Raw genomic sequence first — 17,846 nt, forward strand, 5'->3', positions numbered from 1 at the left:
CTGTCCCACCAACTAAAGGTATAAGGTCATTTGAAACTACAGCCACATGACATCACAAGGTGTAACAGAGCATTTTGAGCTTTGGACATGTAGACAGACTAACAAACTCAAACAACAAACACAAGTCCAGGTATGTTTCTGAGAAGGTAACAGCATCATAACATTGCATAAAGCTCAAGTCAGGAGTCAGCTTTGCGTAATATATGACCTTTAAAAAGTCAACACCTCTCTCAGTTACAACCCAGAAACTTCCACTTAATTATATTTACCTTGCATAATATCACTATAAACTTCACATAAAGTTGCTAGCGTTGAAACTTCATCTTAACCTGATTATAAAGTCCCTTTAACAACTGCTTTAAACCACCATCAGGCCTTCAAATGCATGCCCCAATCCACATGCTTCATTTCTTGCTTCTGTGTGACAGGCCCCTGTCGCTCCCTGTTGTTCTATTACGGATACACACTTGCAATGTAATATGACGCCAAATTATACAAGCAAGATTTCAATTATGATTCCATATTATGAATATTTTGTGTGTTTTATAATTAATGCATGAGCTGAATGTTTTGACAACGATATTTAGACTTCGCTAATGGCACACTGCATGACGGTCACTGGGTGTGTGTGGTGCACGCTTTATCATAATATGCCATGTTTCGTATACATATTTATTAATCACTGTAGCGGACCAGTACAATGTTTTGTCCTGAGAATGTTAAGTGCTCAGGCTCATTTTTCAACATGTCCCTATACACCACCTGCATGTGTACTGTAGAGCTAGCTGCTATTTATGCGTACTGTTCTCTAGAGTTAACAAGTTCCATAATGCATTCTCTGGTATCACTTCTTGTAGCTGTATCATTTATAATACAGTAGTGAAAGGAGCAGATGAAAAAATACATCCGCTTTTTCTTTTTTCCTCATTGTTTTCCATGCGCATCCATATATAATACCCCAGTAAAGCAATTTATAAAGTGTTGATAAATGGAGTAGAAATTGTTATTAATATAGTTTCTACAGTAAACACAAGCGGTTAGCATTCCGAAGCATTTGTACCAACATTTAGTCTCTGGTCTGGTAAGCTTATATGACAAAGCTCATTACTGTTAACACGATGGGGAAAAGGCAATATAACTTTATATTGAAGATCTCATATTCCATTGTTTAAAGTGTTATAGTATTACCTAAAGGAATAAATACAAACTGCACCAAAATATATAAGTACGTGTAGTCTGGTATAGCACTACCTCAAGATTTTAAAACGCTTTTCTTTACAACTGAAGTGACTAGCTGAATGTAAAGGTGCACTGTGTAACTTTTAGGTTGGTGTTCCGTCACTTGCTGGTTTCTATGGAGATGTTACTGCTCTTTCTGGTTCCACAGTATGACATTAAACAACTATCTCTGTCATTCATTCAGTTACAGGTGTTTTTACAGCTCAAAAACACCTAAAGAAATAAGCATTCTGACTGAGCGAGGTTGCCTCTCCACAGATCTGACCTGTAACTTGGTCCGGTTTGGTCTCCGTGAAGATAGAAAGGTTTAATGCCATATTGTGAAATATTCTAGACAACAGAGAAAAGCATTTGACGGCCTCTCCGCCAGAAAACACTACATTACTATTACACTATGCGCCTTTAAAATGTGTTATTTATTTATTTAAAGGTGCATTGTGCAACTTTTTTGGAGGGTGTCCCCATGTCAATCTCCATGGAGATGTTAATACATTGGTTTAAATTGTCCAGTATGGTTTTAAACTAATCTGTCTTGCATTTATTGACCTACAGGTGTTATTTATTGCTCAAGCATAACTTAAAAAAAAACACATCCATTCTTACTGTGAATGGGGTTGCCTCTCCACAGATCTAACCTGTAATTTGGCTGGCAAGTCTCCATAGAGAGTCATAAGTTGATTGTCATACTGCAGATCATTCTAGGCACATCTTCATGAAGACAAGCGGGTGACAAGAGTCCGTCACCTGCAGTTACACAGTGCACCTTTAATTTAACTTTTTAACATAATGAAGTACATGTCACTTTAGGGCTTCCATACTTTCTCCAAGTTTCCAAGAGCGTGTAAGATTAGATTCCACTACCAAAAAGCAAGTGTGCTAGAATGAATAGATCATCTCCACAGACTCTGCATGGGTTTTCACAGACAAAATCACAGCTTACAATTGTGATAATGAGAACAGTAGAGGAAAACACTTCAAATGTTGGCATAGAAATCAGCCAGAGGAAAAGCAAAGACGTATTCTCTAAAGAAAGATGATGTATTGTTGTACACTAATGGACAAACACTCCTGCTAACTTTAATAACTATGAAAGAACAGATTGCAAGAAGTGTGTGTCCAATGAATTTATTTTGAATAGCCTAATATCAACAGTCATAGTTTCGTAGGGATTAACTGAAACAGTTGACTTAAAATGCAGTTACTTTAATAAAGATTTGGATTTTAACTTAGAGTTGATTAACAGTTCTTGAGGTAAAATTAACTGCAAAACTAAATGGGCTAGGATTACCACATAATATAAAATATGACAGTTAACACCTTGGTATTGGGGGTAGTTCAATGGACAACTAATAATAGATAGTCCTCACAGTAGATAAGGGTGTGTTAGTTTCATTTTAGTGATTAGTTTCTCCCTTTCTGAAGGTTTTTAAATGTGCACTGTGTAACTTTTTGATTGGAGGGCTGTTACCTGCTTATTTCTATGGATGTGTCAATATGCTGCCTGGAATGTTCCACAGTATGACATTTAAAGCTCTACCTTGCATTTATTCAATTACAGGTGATTTTAGAGCTCAAAAATACCTAGAAAAACAGGCATTTTGACTGTGAGAGCCGTTGCTTCTCTGCAAATGTGACCTGTAAGTACAATCCCTCAGTCGTCTAGGTAGGATAAATGGGAAAAGAAGAAATTTGATTTGTCAACTGGACAAAAGTTTATTTTGGTCACCCAAGCTGTGAAACCCAGGCCTGAAGAAGCAGCTTGAATGAGCTGGGAAACGTATTCGACCAAAATAAACTTTTGTCCAGTTGATAAATTGAATTTCTTTTTTTGCTGTCGGACTTGTAACTTGGTCTAGTTTTTTCTCTATAAAGATAGAAAGGTTTAACACCATACTACGAAACATTCCAGACAAAGCAATAACATCTCTATGGAGAAAAGCATTTGATGGATCCTCCACCAGAAAAGTTACACAATGCACCTTTAAGGGGGTGACTTACCAGAACTGACGAAGCTACTTAGATGAGATGATGTCTTTCACCATTTTTGCTAAGAAAGTGACCAGTGACTAAAAGTTGGAATTCAGAGGCTTTGGGATGATAATTGTTAGTATTCTGTAGTCAAAACACAGTCTAAATAAGCATAAATATATGTACTCAAACTTAACATTGTAGCATTTTAAACAAATATGTATCCATTCTTCTACATTAGGCCGACAGCTGACAATCTTCAACACCCAAGCCACTATCTCCATCGGGGGCAATGACAGGAAGAGGCCCTACCAGGGTCAGCTCTCAGGCCTCTACTACAACGGCCTCAAGGTCCTCAACATGGCTGCCGAGGGACACGTCAACATCAAGGTGAACGGGAGCGTGCGACTGGTGGGAGACGTGCCCACGAGCAAGGGAGCAGCTCGGACCACAACTTCAGTGCCCCCCGAAATGTCCACCACCTTCATAGAGACGACAACTACACTGTCCACTACCACCACGAGGAAACAGCGCTCTCCACCCACTATTCAGGTAAGGCAAAAGATGAGACTTCACAGTAGTTATAGCCGAGCTGGTAGCTGGTACATTTTAATTTTCATTCCCTTCATTTTAAAAGGTTCTATCTGCTTTTTGGGTAGTTCTGAAATATTGAAGTGTAAGATTTCGGATAATTCTTAGAGCACAATGGAATCAGGAAATTTGTTTTTGCTCATATAAACCTAAAAAAAGTACATACATTATATATAACCAAGTAGCCCTACGCAATCTTGTTGAAAACGTACAGAAAGTATCATAGAACAAGAATATGAATAACTCAAGTTTGACAAATAGAACTTTTGAATTCTTAGGGGGTGTTCTGGCTTCTTGTCACTTTGGTCAGTTGAAGTATATGGTTTTCCTCCTGCCTTGCGAGCCGTACTTTTAATTAAATCTGATATCTGTCCGGATTTAGAATCAACCAATTTTGTAGCTTAGAGCCATCCATCTTTTTCCGCTTATCCGGGGCGGGGTCATGGGGGCAGCAGTATAAGCAGGGACTCCGAAACTTCCCCCACCCCAGACACGTCCTCCAGCTCCTCCAGGGGAAACCTAAGGTGTTCCCAGGCCAGCCACAAAGGCTTAAAGCCAAAACTGTATATGTAATTGCAAATTAAATGCTAAGTCATCCATTACAGTTACAATCATTATTAAAACACATCAATATGTGTACATTTCATTGAAGATAATATTGCTGCAGAAACAATCCATAGACGTAGTATAATTTTATATGTCAGAAAATGCATTTCTATCAAGTAATTGTTGGACATTGTTAACAACAGAACGTGAATATTGATTGATATTGAAATCTAAATACCAATATTTGATGAGATAATCAACTTTTAACCAGAAGATTAATTATTTGACCCCCACTAATAGAACTGCATACTGCTAGGGATGTAACGATATCCAAATCTCACGGTACGATATTATCACGATATGCATCTCATGGTACGATATTTATTGCCATATTTTGAAGAGGCTAATATAATTGTAGATGGGACACTTTTTTGCTTTTAAAATACCTTGACAAGATTTTGGTGTGAATTATTTCCGTCATAATCCCAAGAATTCAAATAAAAACCATATATCTTCATGTTGTCTGCACTGAAATGAATCATGGGATATGTAGTTCCCGATGTTTATAATCTGTTGCTACTATAAAAGCATGCATTTAAGCAAAGAAACTTCAATATATTGTGATGGACCACGATATTATTTTGAGACTTTTGACGATACGATATCACAATATTTTGGTTATTGTTACATACCTACATACTGCCTTTGTGTTTCTTAGCAAGGCACTTCACCAACTTTGCTTATGTTTGCTGTATTATACTGATTCTGCAGCAACTTTGCAGTAGTTATCTGTCATAGTTATTATATACTTGATAATTGGGCTTGCTGTTTAAAGCATTAACTGGTATACCTAAACTCGACCACATGAAAAACTCTATCTCTTTTGACTCTAACAACTGCGTATCAAGCTATTGTGATACTTCAGGGGCAGACTGTCAGACATGTTGTTTTTGCCCTACCTGATCAGTCAAGGTCACCCCTCATTCAACACCTGACTCTACTCTGTTACCCTGCACGTACAAAACCAACTTACACACTTTACTTTCTCTACTCTTTCATCTGTCACTGTGACAACCTGACACTTTATGTTTTGTTCCAATCGTCCAAACCACTGAACGTCACCTCACTTCTGGAAAAGTAATCACGCCGCGCTGTCCCGTCACACCCAGAGGAGAGATTGAACTATGAATGTGGTGTTCATATTGAAGTCATAAGTCTTCTCCTTGGCCCTTCCTCAGTCAGAGCCTGTCATGTAACTCTTATCACACTCTTCACGTTAACTGCAGATTGCGTGTGGCGCTGATGGCCTCATGTGTCAGTGCTATGTTCTATCAGTTTGTAATAGTGCTATAGTTTATTGCGGAGGTGTCTGCCTGGGAAGAATTACATAGTTCAATCTCCAGCTATTTTTTTTATATTATAGATGTTTTGACGTGATGTGAGGCGATAATTTCTGTATTTATTTGCCAGGGCAAAATTACTAAAATTTCTGCAAACTTTGTTACAATCAGGAATGATTCAGGAAATTATAGTGATATTTGTATAGCGCACAGGCTTTGTTACTTTGAACAGTGCATAAAAGTGGCTGTAACTGATTTTTATTCCTGTCTTTGACTACATTTTATTTTGCTCCAGTGCAGCTATATAGCAGCTTTTGGAGGCAAAATGAGAGAGATGTGTGTTGTCTGCAGACAGTGTGCTCTTAGCATTGTAGTTATTGTTAGTGTCAGAGGTAGGGATTTGGAAATTGTGACATGGACTCGAGTCAGACTTGAGTCACTATTTTTAGGACTTGAAAAGACTTTCTATTCTGACCGTAATGAATCACACTAAGATCTTGACAAAGAAAAAATAGTATTTCTACAACTGTTATATAAATACTCATATACCATGACTTTTTAAGAACAATTTAGTTTAAAAGTCTTATAAATTCCAAAAATCTAAGCTGTATTTGGTACTTTGGTTTCAAAATGGGCCAGTGACTCAAGACTCGACTTGGACTTCCCTGTATTTGACTTGGGATTTGACTCGGACTTGAGATCAAAGACTTGAGACTTACTTGAGACTTGCAAAACAATGACTTGGTCCCACCTCTGGTTAGCAGTAACATAAAAGTAAAAGTCTGTTTATAAATGTACAATCTCTACTGAACTGAAGGTAAAAGGAGCTGTTAACTTGAAAACTAGTGCTTCATGACATCACAAGGTGGAACAGAGCATTTTGAACTTTGGAGATGTAGACAGACTAATAATGAATGAGTAGTCAAACACATAGTGAATGAAATGAAACACAACTCTTGGTATGTTTTTAATGAGGTAACAACATTTAAACATGGCTTAAAGCTCACAAAAGTCCATTTTGTGTAAGACCTTTAAAGGTGCACTGTGTATCTGCTTATGTTTATGGAGATGTTATTGCTTTGCCTGTAATGTCCCACTGTCTGGCATTAAACATAGACATATCTTCTTTTTATTCAATTGTCTTCCATTTGTGACATCTTGAATCATTTTGAGTCAGACAGTAGAATGTGAATACGACCTATTGAAAGCCACTTAACACCCTGTGATCTGGGGAAAAGCCCACCCCAAGCTGTCATAAGTCGGACTTGAAAATCTTTGTAAACCTGCATGACTTCAGTAATCTCAGATACATTACACAGTCGTCCTCTTCATTCTCCAACAAGGTCGAGTCAGATCGCACTGGTAAAAGGCAGCATTTCTGAGTTATACGCTATTAATTTCAAGGGTAGTCAATACTTTGAAAGAGATTTTGCTCGAGCGTGTTTCTTTTCAAGGTGGAAGGATAAAGTGATATGTCTTTTGTCAATACCAGAATGGAGACATATGTTCTCATTGTAACTTTCCTCTGCAAGCAACTTCATTCTTAACTTCAAAATAGTGGAATGTATGGTAGTGAAAAATGCAATACCAAGCTGTCTAGACCATGTTTCATTATAGTCGAGAATCTTTGCTGTTCAAATAACTTTAGATGGAAGAATTGGCCCCTAAAGAGTTATATATTGTCTAGTAGAGCAAGTGGGGTCAGCTGGGTTTTTATTCTTCAACTTTGAATCACAACAGCGGCTTCAAGATTTGAATTTTGATGGAGTTCAACTTATCACAAATTTCACTATAAAATTGCATTGGCGCAGCATTCACCAACCTTTTTTCTTGTAAGGACTGATAATAAACATACAATTTTCTCAGGGACCAGTGGAGGGGACAGGGCCAGTAACAACAGCACTATAACAAACTTAACCATAGTTTAATAATCAGAGTAAATATGGTGGTAGCCTAAAGGGCGTTTACTTCTTTTATATGAAGATATATAATATTTTTCTCTGGGACCCAGTACCAGATGCTTTGCGACCTGGTTTTGGGCCATGGACCAGTGGTTGGGGACCCCAGCATATGTGGATTCTGCTAGTGTGAGATGCATTACAAGACTCAAAATTTGGAGGATTTCTTACCCAGATCTCCCTCTGTTCTGAAGCATGATGGGCAATGTTGGACAAGTATTTGGAAAATTTAATTCTGCCTCCTAGTTTTAATAGTTGTACTAGACAAGTAGCCTGATTCGTGGAAACCATCTGACCTCACAGCAATAGGATTTGTTTGCTCAACAGTAGGCAGGTACTTTTTTTATTTAACCAATCGCTGCTATTAGGTCATGACATATGTAATGCCCCAAATCCCATAGGAAGAAGGACAATAACACCTTTCCCCTTGTTAAAATTCACCAAACATTCTCTGTGTTCCGGCTTTAAATCCTCGATCTCGGGAATCGTTGCCAACACAAAATGTATGGCTTTGTCTACATTAATCTCGACTGCTTTGTTTACTGTTGTTTTGTACCACAAAAGGGACCCAGACAGGTGCTTGAGTTTGACGTCATGGCTTCACAGCTCTTCGCTGATTGGCCTGTGCGAGGTCTACAACTTCCAGGGTTCTTGCAAACTGTCTAATGTATTCCGATTCCTGACCTAGTCACTGGAGAGAATTGAAATTGACTGGAGGCACTAGGTGGTGCCAGCCTGGCTACCAGACAAGAGCATCAACAACAAATGTAACAGCCTGACTCAGTATTTTATTTACCCAGACACAACTAACATGGAAAGAGTTTTAAAACTTTTCCCTATCATCAAAATGTCTTGTACTGAATAACACTCACGCATGGATTTCAGAGTGATGAAAGCTAAAGCCCATAAATAGTTCTGAACTTTGTTTGTCCCTCTTTTTTACAAACCAACATCATCATGTTTTGGTCCCTGTATCTATTGTGTTGACACTACATATTGAATCAACTTGGCAAACTAAGACCAAAGTTTTTTTTCTTTTCTTTTTTTTTTTTTTTTTAAGAGGGTCAGAAGTTCTCCCCAAATCTCCTCTCCTCTTCCTTGCACACACTAAATTCATTTTTCATCCACACCTCCGTTCCCATGGCGACGTCTGCTTTGATTCACACCGCTGTGCCACGGAATTTCATTTGCCAGGCCCTTTAATTTTACAGCTCCCTCGCCGGATGTCAACCACGGCGATTCGAGAGGTGCAGAGAGGGAACTGGCCTCGTCTTGGCAGATTTCTCCACCCCTTCGCGTAGCATGGGTGCGTAGGGGGAGCTGAGCTATCGCTAGTGATGTACTGCAGTGTTCAAAGTGAGCTATAGGCACCTGACACCGCTTGGACTGGCTGTAGTGCCGAATAGCATGTGCGCTGAATTTTGAATCAGCGCAAGTCTATTTTCGGAGCCCCAATTTCGCCTATTTCCTTGCGGAGGTGAGGAGCGCTGAGTCCCCAGGCGGCGAAGGATCAACAGAACGGGGCAGACAGGGGCGGGGTGGTGGAGGGAGCCAATCTCACGCTTAATTAATGATAGCTCCAACTGGGTATATGGTCTACTGCGACGGGCGCGTTCTGGCTGCTTTCCTCCCTCTCGTAGGTGGGGTTTTTGGACACTTGGATGGGTCAGGTGGTCCGCTGGGGGCTGGAACAAGAGGATGTAGGATGGGCTGTTCACACCCTAGTGCACAGTGTTGTCTCAGAGTGTGAAAAGGAAAACGGTTTGTGTGAAGACAGATAACACCAGGTTTGAAGGGATTTAACGTGTGTCGAAGAAAAGAGGAAAGAGTGGAATCAGTTGGAAATGGGTTTGTTTTTTATTGCAGTGACCTGTTTATATGTGCTTGGGGCTGGCTCAGGTTCACCTCATTTCAATGGTAGGGAGCTTGAATAATAGATTAAATAAAATAGTTGTTAGCTTTGCCACAATTCTAAGATTTCCAACTTGGTCTGTATGCCCCAGTGCTTAGAGCCAAACATGCGAAATAAGACTCCAGTTTGAATAAAGCAGACACCTTGTACTACTAATTACATTAAGATTCCATTCATTAAAGGTGTACTATGTAACTTTTCCAGTGGCAGATCTTCCACCAGCTTGTCTCCATGGATGCGTAGTCACAATAATAAAATTTCAAACTTGATTTAAATAATAAGGAAAAGTCTCAATACCAATTTTGTTACTACAATGACAATAAAACACTCTTTTAGAAAATATTATATGTATTTTTTGGACTATAAGGCACACGTAAAATCCGGTGCGCCTTACGTATTGATTGTGGTTGTGCTTACTGATTTCAAACTGATTTACACGGCCAGTGGTACACGGCGCTCAGAAATCTGTCAGAATGTTTTAGTACAACTTTTGTATGCTACGAAGCCACACTGCTTGATGGATTGTCAGAACATTATGGCTGCCGTAGTCAAGAGCCTCGTGGAGTAAGTCCGTCAGAAGCTGCCCGCATCAGCACACAAGGAGCGAGCTGTTTTTTCAGTGCTTATAGTTTATGCTTAAGCCATGTGGCTTTAAATTTTGTTTCTGTAAAACTAAACAATTGTGCACAAAGCTGCATTAAACACATTATTACTCAATGTATTCATCAAGACAGGAAGACAACGCCGGGTGAGTTACACCACTATCTGCACATGGATCATTGGATGCCTGGGCTAAGGGATCAATCTCAAGTGTTGTCTGTTTGTTTTGCTTAATGGGCCTTATAATCCTTATAGTTAAAAAATATGGTATTTAGGAAATAAGATATAATGTAATTTCAACTGATATTAAGTCTTTTTACTAATGGTGATATAGTTTTTGCTTTTTTCAGTATTGACACCTGTTCAAAAAAGTGTTATTATCAATTAATATTTTGGTTATCCTCTGTAGTGTAAATGTGAAGCTATAGTATATTTTTTTCTTATATTCCTTCATATGAATGAAGGGTATAAGCTGATATTGTTTTATCCATTCTTTTTTAACACTGGTTGTATTGCTTGACCAAACCTGTAGCTGTAGGATAACTTTCTTCTCCGTACGCTGTGCAGTTTGGTTGAAAATGAAACAGCTTTCCAATATGTGCAGATAGATAAAGCCAGCTCGAGATGGATGGGCCCTTTTAAATATGTCTCGCTCAAACCATAAAGTGAAATCATGTGCTCTGGTCTGGAACTTCAGGCAAGAGGACATTTTAGTAGTAATTTTATTAACACTTAGATCAGAACCTTAAGCTAAAGTAAAGAGTCTTAAATATGTAACAGGTGAAATAAAGTGTGCAGTGTTAAAAAAGATCCACCTTTTTGTGCTTTTGGACATGTTGGCTGGCTATTTACACTTTAAAACGTACCTGCAGTAGGATTTTTTTACCCAAGTATATTAAAATAATCCTATATAGAGAGGAATCTTCAAATGTGTTCTAACACATCTTGCACTACTGATTGCATTAAGACAATTAAAGGTTCACTCCGTAACTTTTCTGGTGGTAGATCTGCCACACCAGCTTGTCTCCATGAAGATGTTTTGCTTAGAATGTTTCTTATCTATCTCCATGGAAACAAGCAGGGGGTAAATATAGGCAAAGCGAAATATTTAGGGATGTACAGTAATTGCACCTAATTGAGCAAAATGCACAATAGATGAGTTTAATGCTGTACTGCGGAACATTCAGACTACTGTGTTGGGTCTTTAAAAGTGCATTGCGCAACTTTTCTGGTACTTGTCTCCATGGAGATGTTATTGCTTTGCCTGGAATGTTCCATGGTATGACATTAAACACATGTATCAGGCATTTATTCATGTTTATTGTTCAAAAATACAATCATTTCTTCTGTGAAAAGGGACAACTCTCCACAGATCTGAACTATAATGTAGCGTAGTGCTTTAACCTGCTTGTCTACCTCGTGATGGATAGGTTCTATACTGCGGAACATTCTAGACAACGTAATAACATTTCCATGGAGACAAGCAGATTGCAGACCCTCCATTAGAAATGTTACGTGGTGCACGTCGTACTGGCATCTCCACAAAGCAAAACAAGACAGTTCCTCTATTATAAAAGTTACATAATGTGTCTTTAACATTACACATGACCATATACTGTATGACAAATCTCCCTTTCTCTCCATTGCATTCCCGTTGAAGCGTACCTTGGATTTTTCCGCTTGCAACTCCGATCTTGCGTATTCATTTTGGGAGCGCGCCTCTATCACGGGAGATCAGCATCATTCGCATACTCAATTAACTCACGGCGAAAGTCTGAGATGTTTGGGAACAATTATGGAAAAACTGCAGGGAGGTAGGCGGCGGTCTGGAGCGTACTGTGGGGAGAGCCGGTCTAAATGATTTGCATGGCTGCCGTGTTTCCGAAATTGCTCGCGTCCATCATGCTCGGCTACACCACGCTCCAAGTCCAGGGGAAATGAGAGGTAAATTGTTTGTGGTTTAATTGGGCTTTTTTCTCCTGGTTCCCCTGACAGTGTTACATTGAGCTGACATGCCGAGTGATAGGAAAGCATGTTTTTCTGAAGGTAGAAGAGAAATGGAGTGTAGAGAGATATGTGAGCTTTATTGGTTCTGTACTGGTTCAAGTGAGAGATGACATACACAGAATGATTCAGACTGTTGCCATAGCGATTAACAATGTATTTAATTGTATCTAATTTTCACTAGATATTAACAGTATGATATTTTTTCTGAAGCTAGAAGAGAGATGTACGAGCTTTATTGGGTCTTTACTGGTTCAAGCGAGAGATGACATTAGGAATTTAGGGCTGTTGCCATAGCGATTAATAATTTAAACAGAATATTACATCTTTTGAATGAGAAACAGTTCTCAAAATGTTGCATATAACAGGAGGCTGAAAACCGATATTTCCATCATAAATTTGAATTAACAATTTATAGCATCATGTATATTGGTGTGCGTGCATAGACTGTATAAAAGAAGTGTGACGTCACCCATAGCGTTCAGCCCCACGGTTACAGGAGCGAAACTGGAGCCAGACTCTTTGTTATGAATAGGATTTTTTTGGAGGGACAAAATAGCGAAAACAAAATGCAGGATCATGTGGAATGGGTTAATACGAACATTTTAAGACAAAAATGACGAGGCTCAGTGCAGCAGTTACAGAGAGAGGGACGACAAGATCCCAGTGTAAGTCAACTGGAGCCAGAGTCAGAAGGAGCTGGAAGCACGTTAGCTATGTCCACTCATATATACAGTCTAAGTGTGTATGTCGAAGATCTCAAAACACATAAAACATCTACAAGTTAAACATGTGGAACATTTAGTTTAAAATTTTCCACAGTCAGAACACTTATCTTATTACTTATCTATTTATTGAAATACAGGTGTTTTTTTCCAAAAAATATATATATTTGAATAATGCATTTTTACTTTGATTGGGGTTACATCTCCATAGATCTGTCCTGTGACATGCCCTGGTTGGAGAATATTACAATGCGAAACATTCAAGGCAAAGCAATAGCATCTCCATGGAGAATTTCAACAGAAATGGTACAATTCATTTAGACCCCATTTACACTGAAACAAATCCACGTGTTACTGTATCAGAAACTTTCTGCGTCCACACATGTCGTTTCTGTGTCCGCAATCCTTCCCTATCCACACAGCTTTGAGCATATTTGTTTACATTTTACAGAAACTAAACTTAAAACCTCATGGCTAATTTGCATAAACTGAGCACTCAAAAAACAGCTCACTGTTGTGTGCTGATGCGGTTCAGCTTTTCTCAGAATAAAGGATACAACTCAGTGGAATATATGTGTTCTTTCTGTGACAGAGGGGTGTTCTGCTGATGGTGAGTCTGTTCTGTGCTTCTATCACGTTGGAAATGGTTCATGTTGAACTTTTCAGAGATTATACATCTGCAGGTCATACGCACAGACTGTATATATGAATATATGCTAGCCTCTTAGCGTTTTGGCGGTGACTTAGCTACTTCATGGTGCATAGACCTACATCAGCGTTTCAGCGTATCAGCATGTTCAGGCGTCCACACGGTGCCGCATCAGATCCGTACTCAGATGAATTCGTGAGAGCTGGCGGCACCAGATCATTCCATCTCCGGAGCCGTTTTCAATCAGATTAGTGTGGATGAACACTGCCTCCACGACAAAAACGATTCAAATACGCACTAGTGTGGACGGGGCTGTAGTTAAAGGTTTAGTTAATTGTATCTGCCCTCCTATGCATTCAAAATACTCTTGGCCTATGTAAGTGTTGTGATATCATGTAAAACTTGAAAGTTGACTGAAACTTGTATGTTACATTATAATGTATGGATCCTAATTTTCGATTTCTTTTGGCTGATTGTCTGAAGTAAAGTATATTGCATCTCTAAACGCTCGCGCTTGTGTGGTAATCACTGTTTTATTCTTTTTAAAACGCTGTGTCTCCAAGTGCTCGCTGCTTGATGATGTTTGATCAGCGTTCGTTTGAGTGTGAGCTTGTGTCTAGTGTGGTTGTGTAGTGCTGTTGTGTGTGTGTGTTATGTGTGATTGTACAGTAGCAGGGCTTGCAGTGTTAAATGTTATGCAAAACTGATTATGTTGTGAAGCAGCTGGATTCAGGAAGGATTTGGATGTTCAGAAACTCAGTCAAATCTGTCTTCTGCTGCTTGGAGATGTATTTGGATCCAAACCTTCACTAGTTTCATGATTATATAGAACTGTGGAGAACACATCAGGAGTCAGAACACGATTATAATTTAACTCCAGTTTTACTATGCACCGTACAGGCCTGTGCAGTTCTTTGAATTTGAATCAATCATCAGTGATCAGCTCGGTGCTTTTTAATTGAGAGGTCTACAGTCAGTTAATCAAGTGGGTTGGAGCAGAGTTCAGGCTTTGCACGATTAGATTTAACTGTTTTGTTATTTAAGTCTGTCTCAGCCTTGTTTAATATTATTACTGAAGCAAGTATATTTTATTTTAAGATCAAATAAAATCCAAAATTGCAATAGATGAGTTTACGGAAACATTATTTGAATCTATGCCAAAAAGAAAATCAGGTCAGCCATACATACTACTGCCAGTGAAATGTCTGATGTTCACATACGTCTGTAGATGTGTGAGTGTTGACAGTATGTGTGAGTGTGAGTGTGAGATGTAATAGTGTCAGTTTGGATGAGACTCTGTTGGCTGATGTATATTCTGTAGTTTTGTCCATTCCAACACATAAATCCTAAAAACACTTGGAACGCAAAAGGTCAACTGCACCATATTCCTTTCTCTCATCTCTTTTTGCTTTCTCTCTCTTTCCTTTGTTCCCTCTCTCTCTCTCTCTCATTCTCTCTCCATTTTCCCTCCCTCTCTCTCTTCTCCCCCTCTCTCTCTCCTTCTCTCGCTCCCATTCTCTCTCCCTCTCTTCTCTCTCCATTTCTCTGTCTCCCTCCCCTCTCTTTCTTCAATGTCTTTGAACTGTCTCTTTGTCTTCTTCTTCTCCTCCTTTTCATTTTTCTCTCTCCCTCTCTCTTTTCCCTCCCCATTTTCCTCCACCTTTCTTTTCTCTCTTTTCTCTTCCTCCCTCTCTCTCTCCTCTCTCCCTCCCTTTCTCTCTCTCTTTCTCTCTCTCCTACTCTCTCTCCCTCTCTTCTCTTTCCATTTCTCCCTCTCTTTCTTCAATCTCTCTCTCCTCTCTCTCCGTCTTCTTCTTGTCCCCCTCTTCATTTTTCTATGCCTCTCTTTTCTCTCTCTCTGTCTTTTCTCTTTTCTCTCTCCATTTTTCTCCCCCTCTCTCTCTTTTCTCCGTTCCCCTCTCTCTTCACTCTCTCTCTCTCTCTCTCCCTCAATTTCTCCATCTCTCCCCCTTTCTTTCTTCAATCTCTCTCCTCTCTCTCTGTCTTCTTCTTCTCCTCCTTTTCATTTCTCTCTCCCTCTCTACCCCTCTCTTTTCTCTCCTCTCTCCCTCCTTCTCTCTCTCTTCTCTTCTCCCTCTCCTTCTCTCTCCCTCTCTTCCTTATCTGTCCTTCTCTCTGTGTGGAGCTGTGATGTCCCGGTGCATTATGGGAGATGAATGCCGGAGGTCTGCTGTTAGCGCCGTTAGACCAATTAGGAGCCGGCAGAGTGATGGTGACCCCGCTGAGGTGTTTGGCTCATTAGCACAAAAGCGGCAGAGAAGGCACGCGGCGTCTACCATCTTCACTACATCTCTATCCCCCTCATTTGCATACGAGCGCCGCTAAATGAAGACTCTTACTACGCTTTATGCTAATGAAAGACGAAGAGCTGTTGGGTCGGAGTGTGATGCTCGTCTGCGTGTTTTCAGATGGGAACTCAGATTTTAATATTGCATTAGAGGATCTTCTGATAACTGCTGGTTAAACTGGGCTGATTAATTTTTATTTTTATATATATTTTTTGAACGAAATGAAACAATTTGCAACAATTTTGTTTTGTGTTTTGGAGTGTTTTTTTTAAATGAGAGCTAGCAGCATACTGAAATAGCGTTTGGCTCGAAAATGACTAACTGTTTATTTACACCATCAAAACGAAAGCTAGATATTGAACTGGGGGTTCTAAACTTGCAAAAATAAAATGTATAAGATTAAAAAAAAAAAAAAAAAAAAAGGACCTAAAGTGAAAGCAATTTCTTAGCACTTTTTCCAATTTTAATTTTGTTTTGAAAACTAAATAATCGAACATGGAGGGGCTTTTTGCCATTGTTATTTACAGTCTGGAATTTTGGACATAGGACCTCATTTCCTAGTGAGCCAGAGTGTTGGAGACATGTGGAGACACTTTTTAAAATATTCCATCCAGTCCTTGTATTTTGCAGAGGTCGCTGGTGCTAGGCTAGTGCATGTCAATGGCCATAGTTAACCTGCCACTAAAAACAGTCTTACCCACTCCACAAAACACCCGAAGCAAATCTATTATTATGCCAGACTGTCGATGTGAATGTCTGTGTTGAGAGAATAATTTCAGAAGTTAAACTAACCTTGCATTTGAAGGATTTATATCTGAGCAGTAGCAGCGAGTTGTACTTCCTGATAGAAAGCCTGGCAGCGGAGAACTGATATTACCAATACACTGTTTCCCAAAGACTTGGTCACGACCCTCACGCAAGAGATTTTTTTTGAGTTGCCTTGTCACAATCTGCCTGTAGCTCTGCAATGTACAGTTCTGACATATGAGACATAATTATTTTATTGACTATTTTGTTCCAGTATTGCTGGTTCAATTGAATGTTGAAAAGAAACAGTAATGGGCTACATTTAATATCCAAATAGATGCTTATGGATCCTTTTATTGCTGGCTCAGTGTTTTTCATTGTTTAAAACTTCAGTAATACTAATTGTTCAGAGACTCAATCACTCAGTCAATAAAATATCCTCATTAATGTTCAGTAATGGTCAAATCCAGCTTTATTTTGTGATTTACGAATAATGTCTATTGACTTGGGTCGTGAAGGTTTGTGACTTTTAAAATATGGGTCCCTAGAAAAACGTTTGGGAAACTCTGACCTTACACCTGCCTTCCTGACTGCTGCTGAGAAAACAGTCCCTCAACATGTGATGATTCATGTGATGCAAGGTTAGTTTTATTTCAAACATTATTCTATCTACACAGACATTTACATCAACAGTCTGGCATAATAATAGATTTGCTTTGGGTGCTTTGTGGAGTGGGTAAGACTGTTTTTACAAGTTTTTAGTGGCAGGTTAACTATGGCCATTGACATACACTAGCCTAGCAACGGCGTACCTCTGCAAATACAAGGACTGGATGGAATATTTTAAAAAGTGTCTCCACACGTCTCCAACACTCTGGCTCACTAGGAAATGAGGTTCTATGTAGAAAATTCCAGACTCTCCCTTTAAGACAACAATTCGGTTAGATAAAAATGAGACTATAGGTACAAAATTTACAATATGGGCAGAACAACAATGCAAATACATTAATTCAGTATCTTTTAAAAGGCCCATATAACTCTACTTTCTGATCTACAGTATGTAGTAATACAGGAAATTCTCCACTGTGTTTTAAAACTTTATAAACCTTCACTAGAATTATTTGGATAATTTCAGCCCTGGTATTGCCAATCGCTACTGAACAAAAGGTAAAATGTTGCTGTTAAGGTATGTTTTGATGAGATAACAGCATTATACCATGGTTTAAAGCTCACAAGAGTCAATTTTGCATGATGTAGG

The 17,846-nt window shown here is 39.1% G+C and overlaps 1 protein-coding gene across 1 annotated transcript in view; it reads left to right on the forward strand.

Moving 5' to 3' along the window:
• The window catches only part of LOC110162778 (neurexin-3b), a 487,474-nt gene that overhangs the window by 424,649 nt on the left and 44,979 nt on the right, over positions 1-17,846 (forward strand). Inside the window, exons 14-15 of the mRNA XM_055149454.1 lie at positions 3,449-3,759; positions 5,589-5,591. Of these exons, the coding sequence (XP_055005429.1) occupies positions 3,449-3,759; positions 5,589-5,591 (314 nt within the window). The remainder of the gene's footprint in view (positions 1-3,448; positions 3,760-5,588; positions 5,592-17,846) is intronic.

The sequence above is a fragment of the Boleophthalmus pectinirostris genome, unplaced genomic scaffold (assembly GCF_026225935.1).
Source record: "Boleophthalmus pectinirostris isolate CB_2022bp ecotype Guang Dong unplaced genomic scaffold, ASM2622593v1 HiC_scaffold_13, whole genome shotgun sequence".
Taxonomy (NCBI): Eukaryota; Metazoa; Chordata; class Actinopteri; order Gobiiformes; family Gobiidae; genus Boleophthalmus; species Boleophthalmus pectinirostris.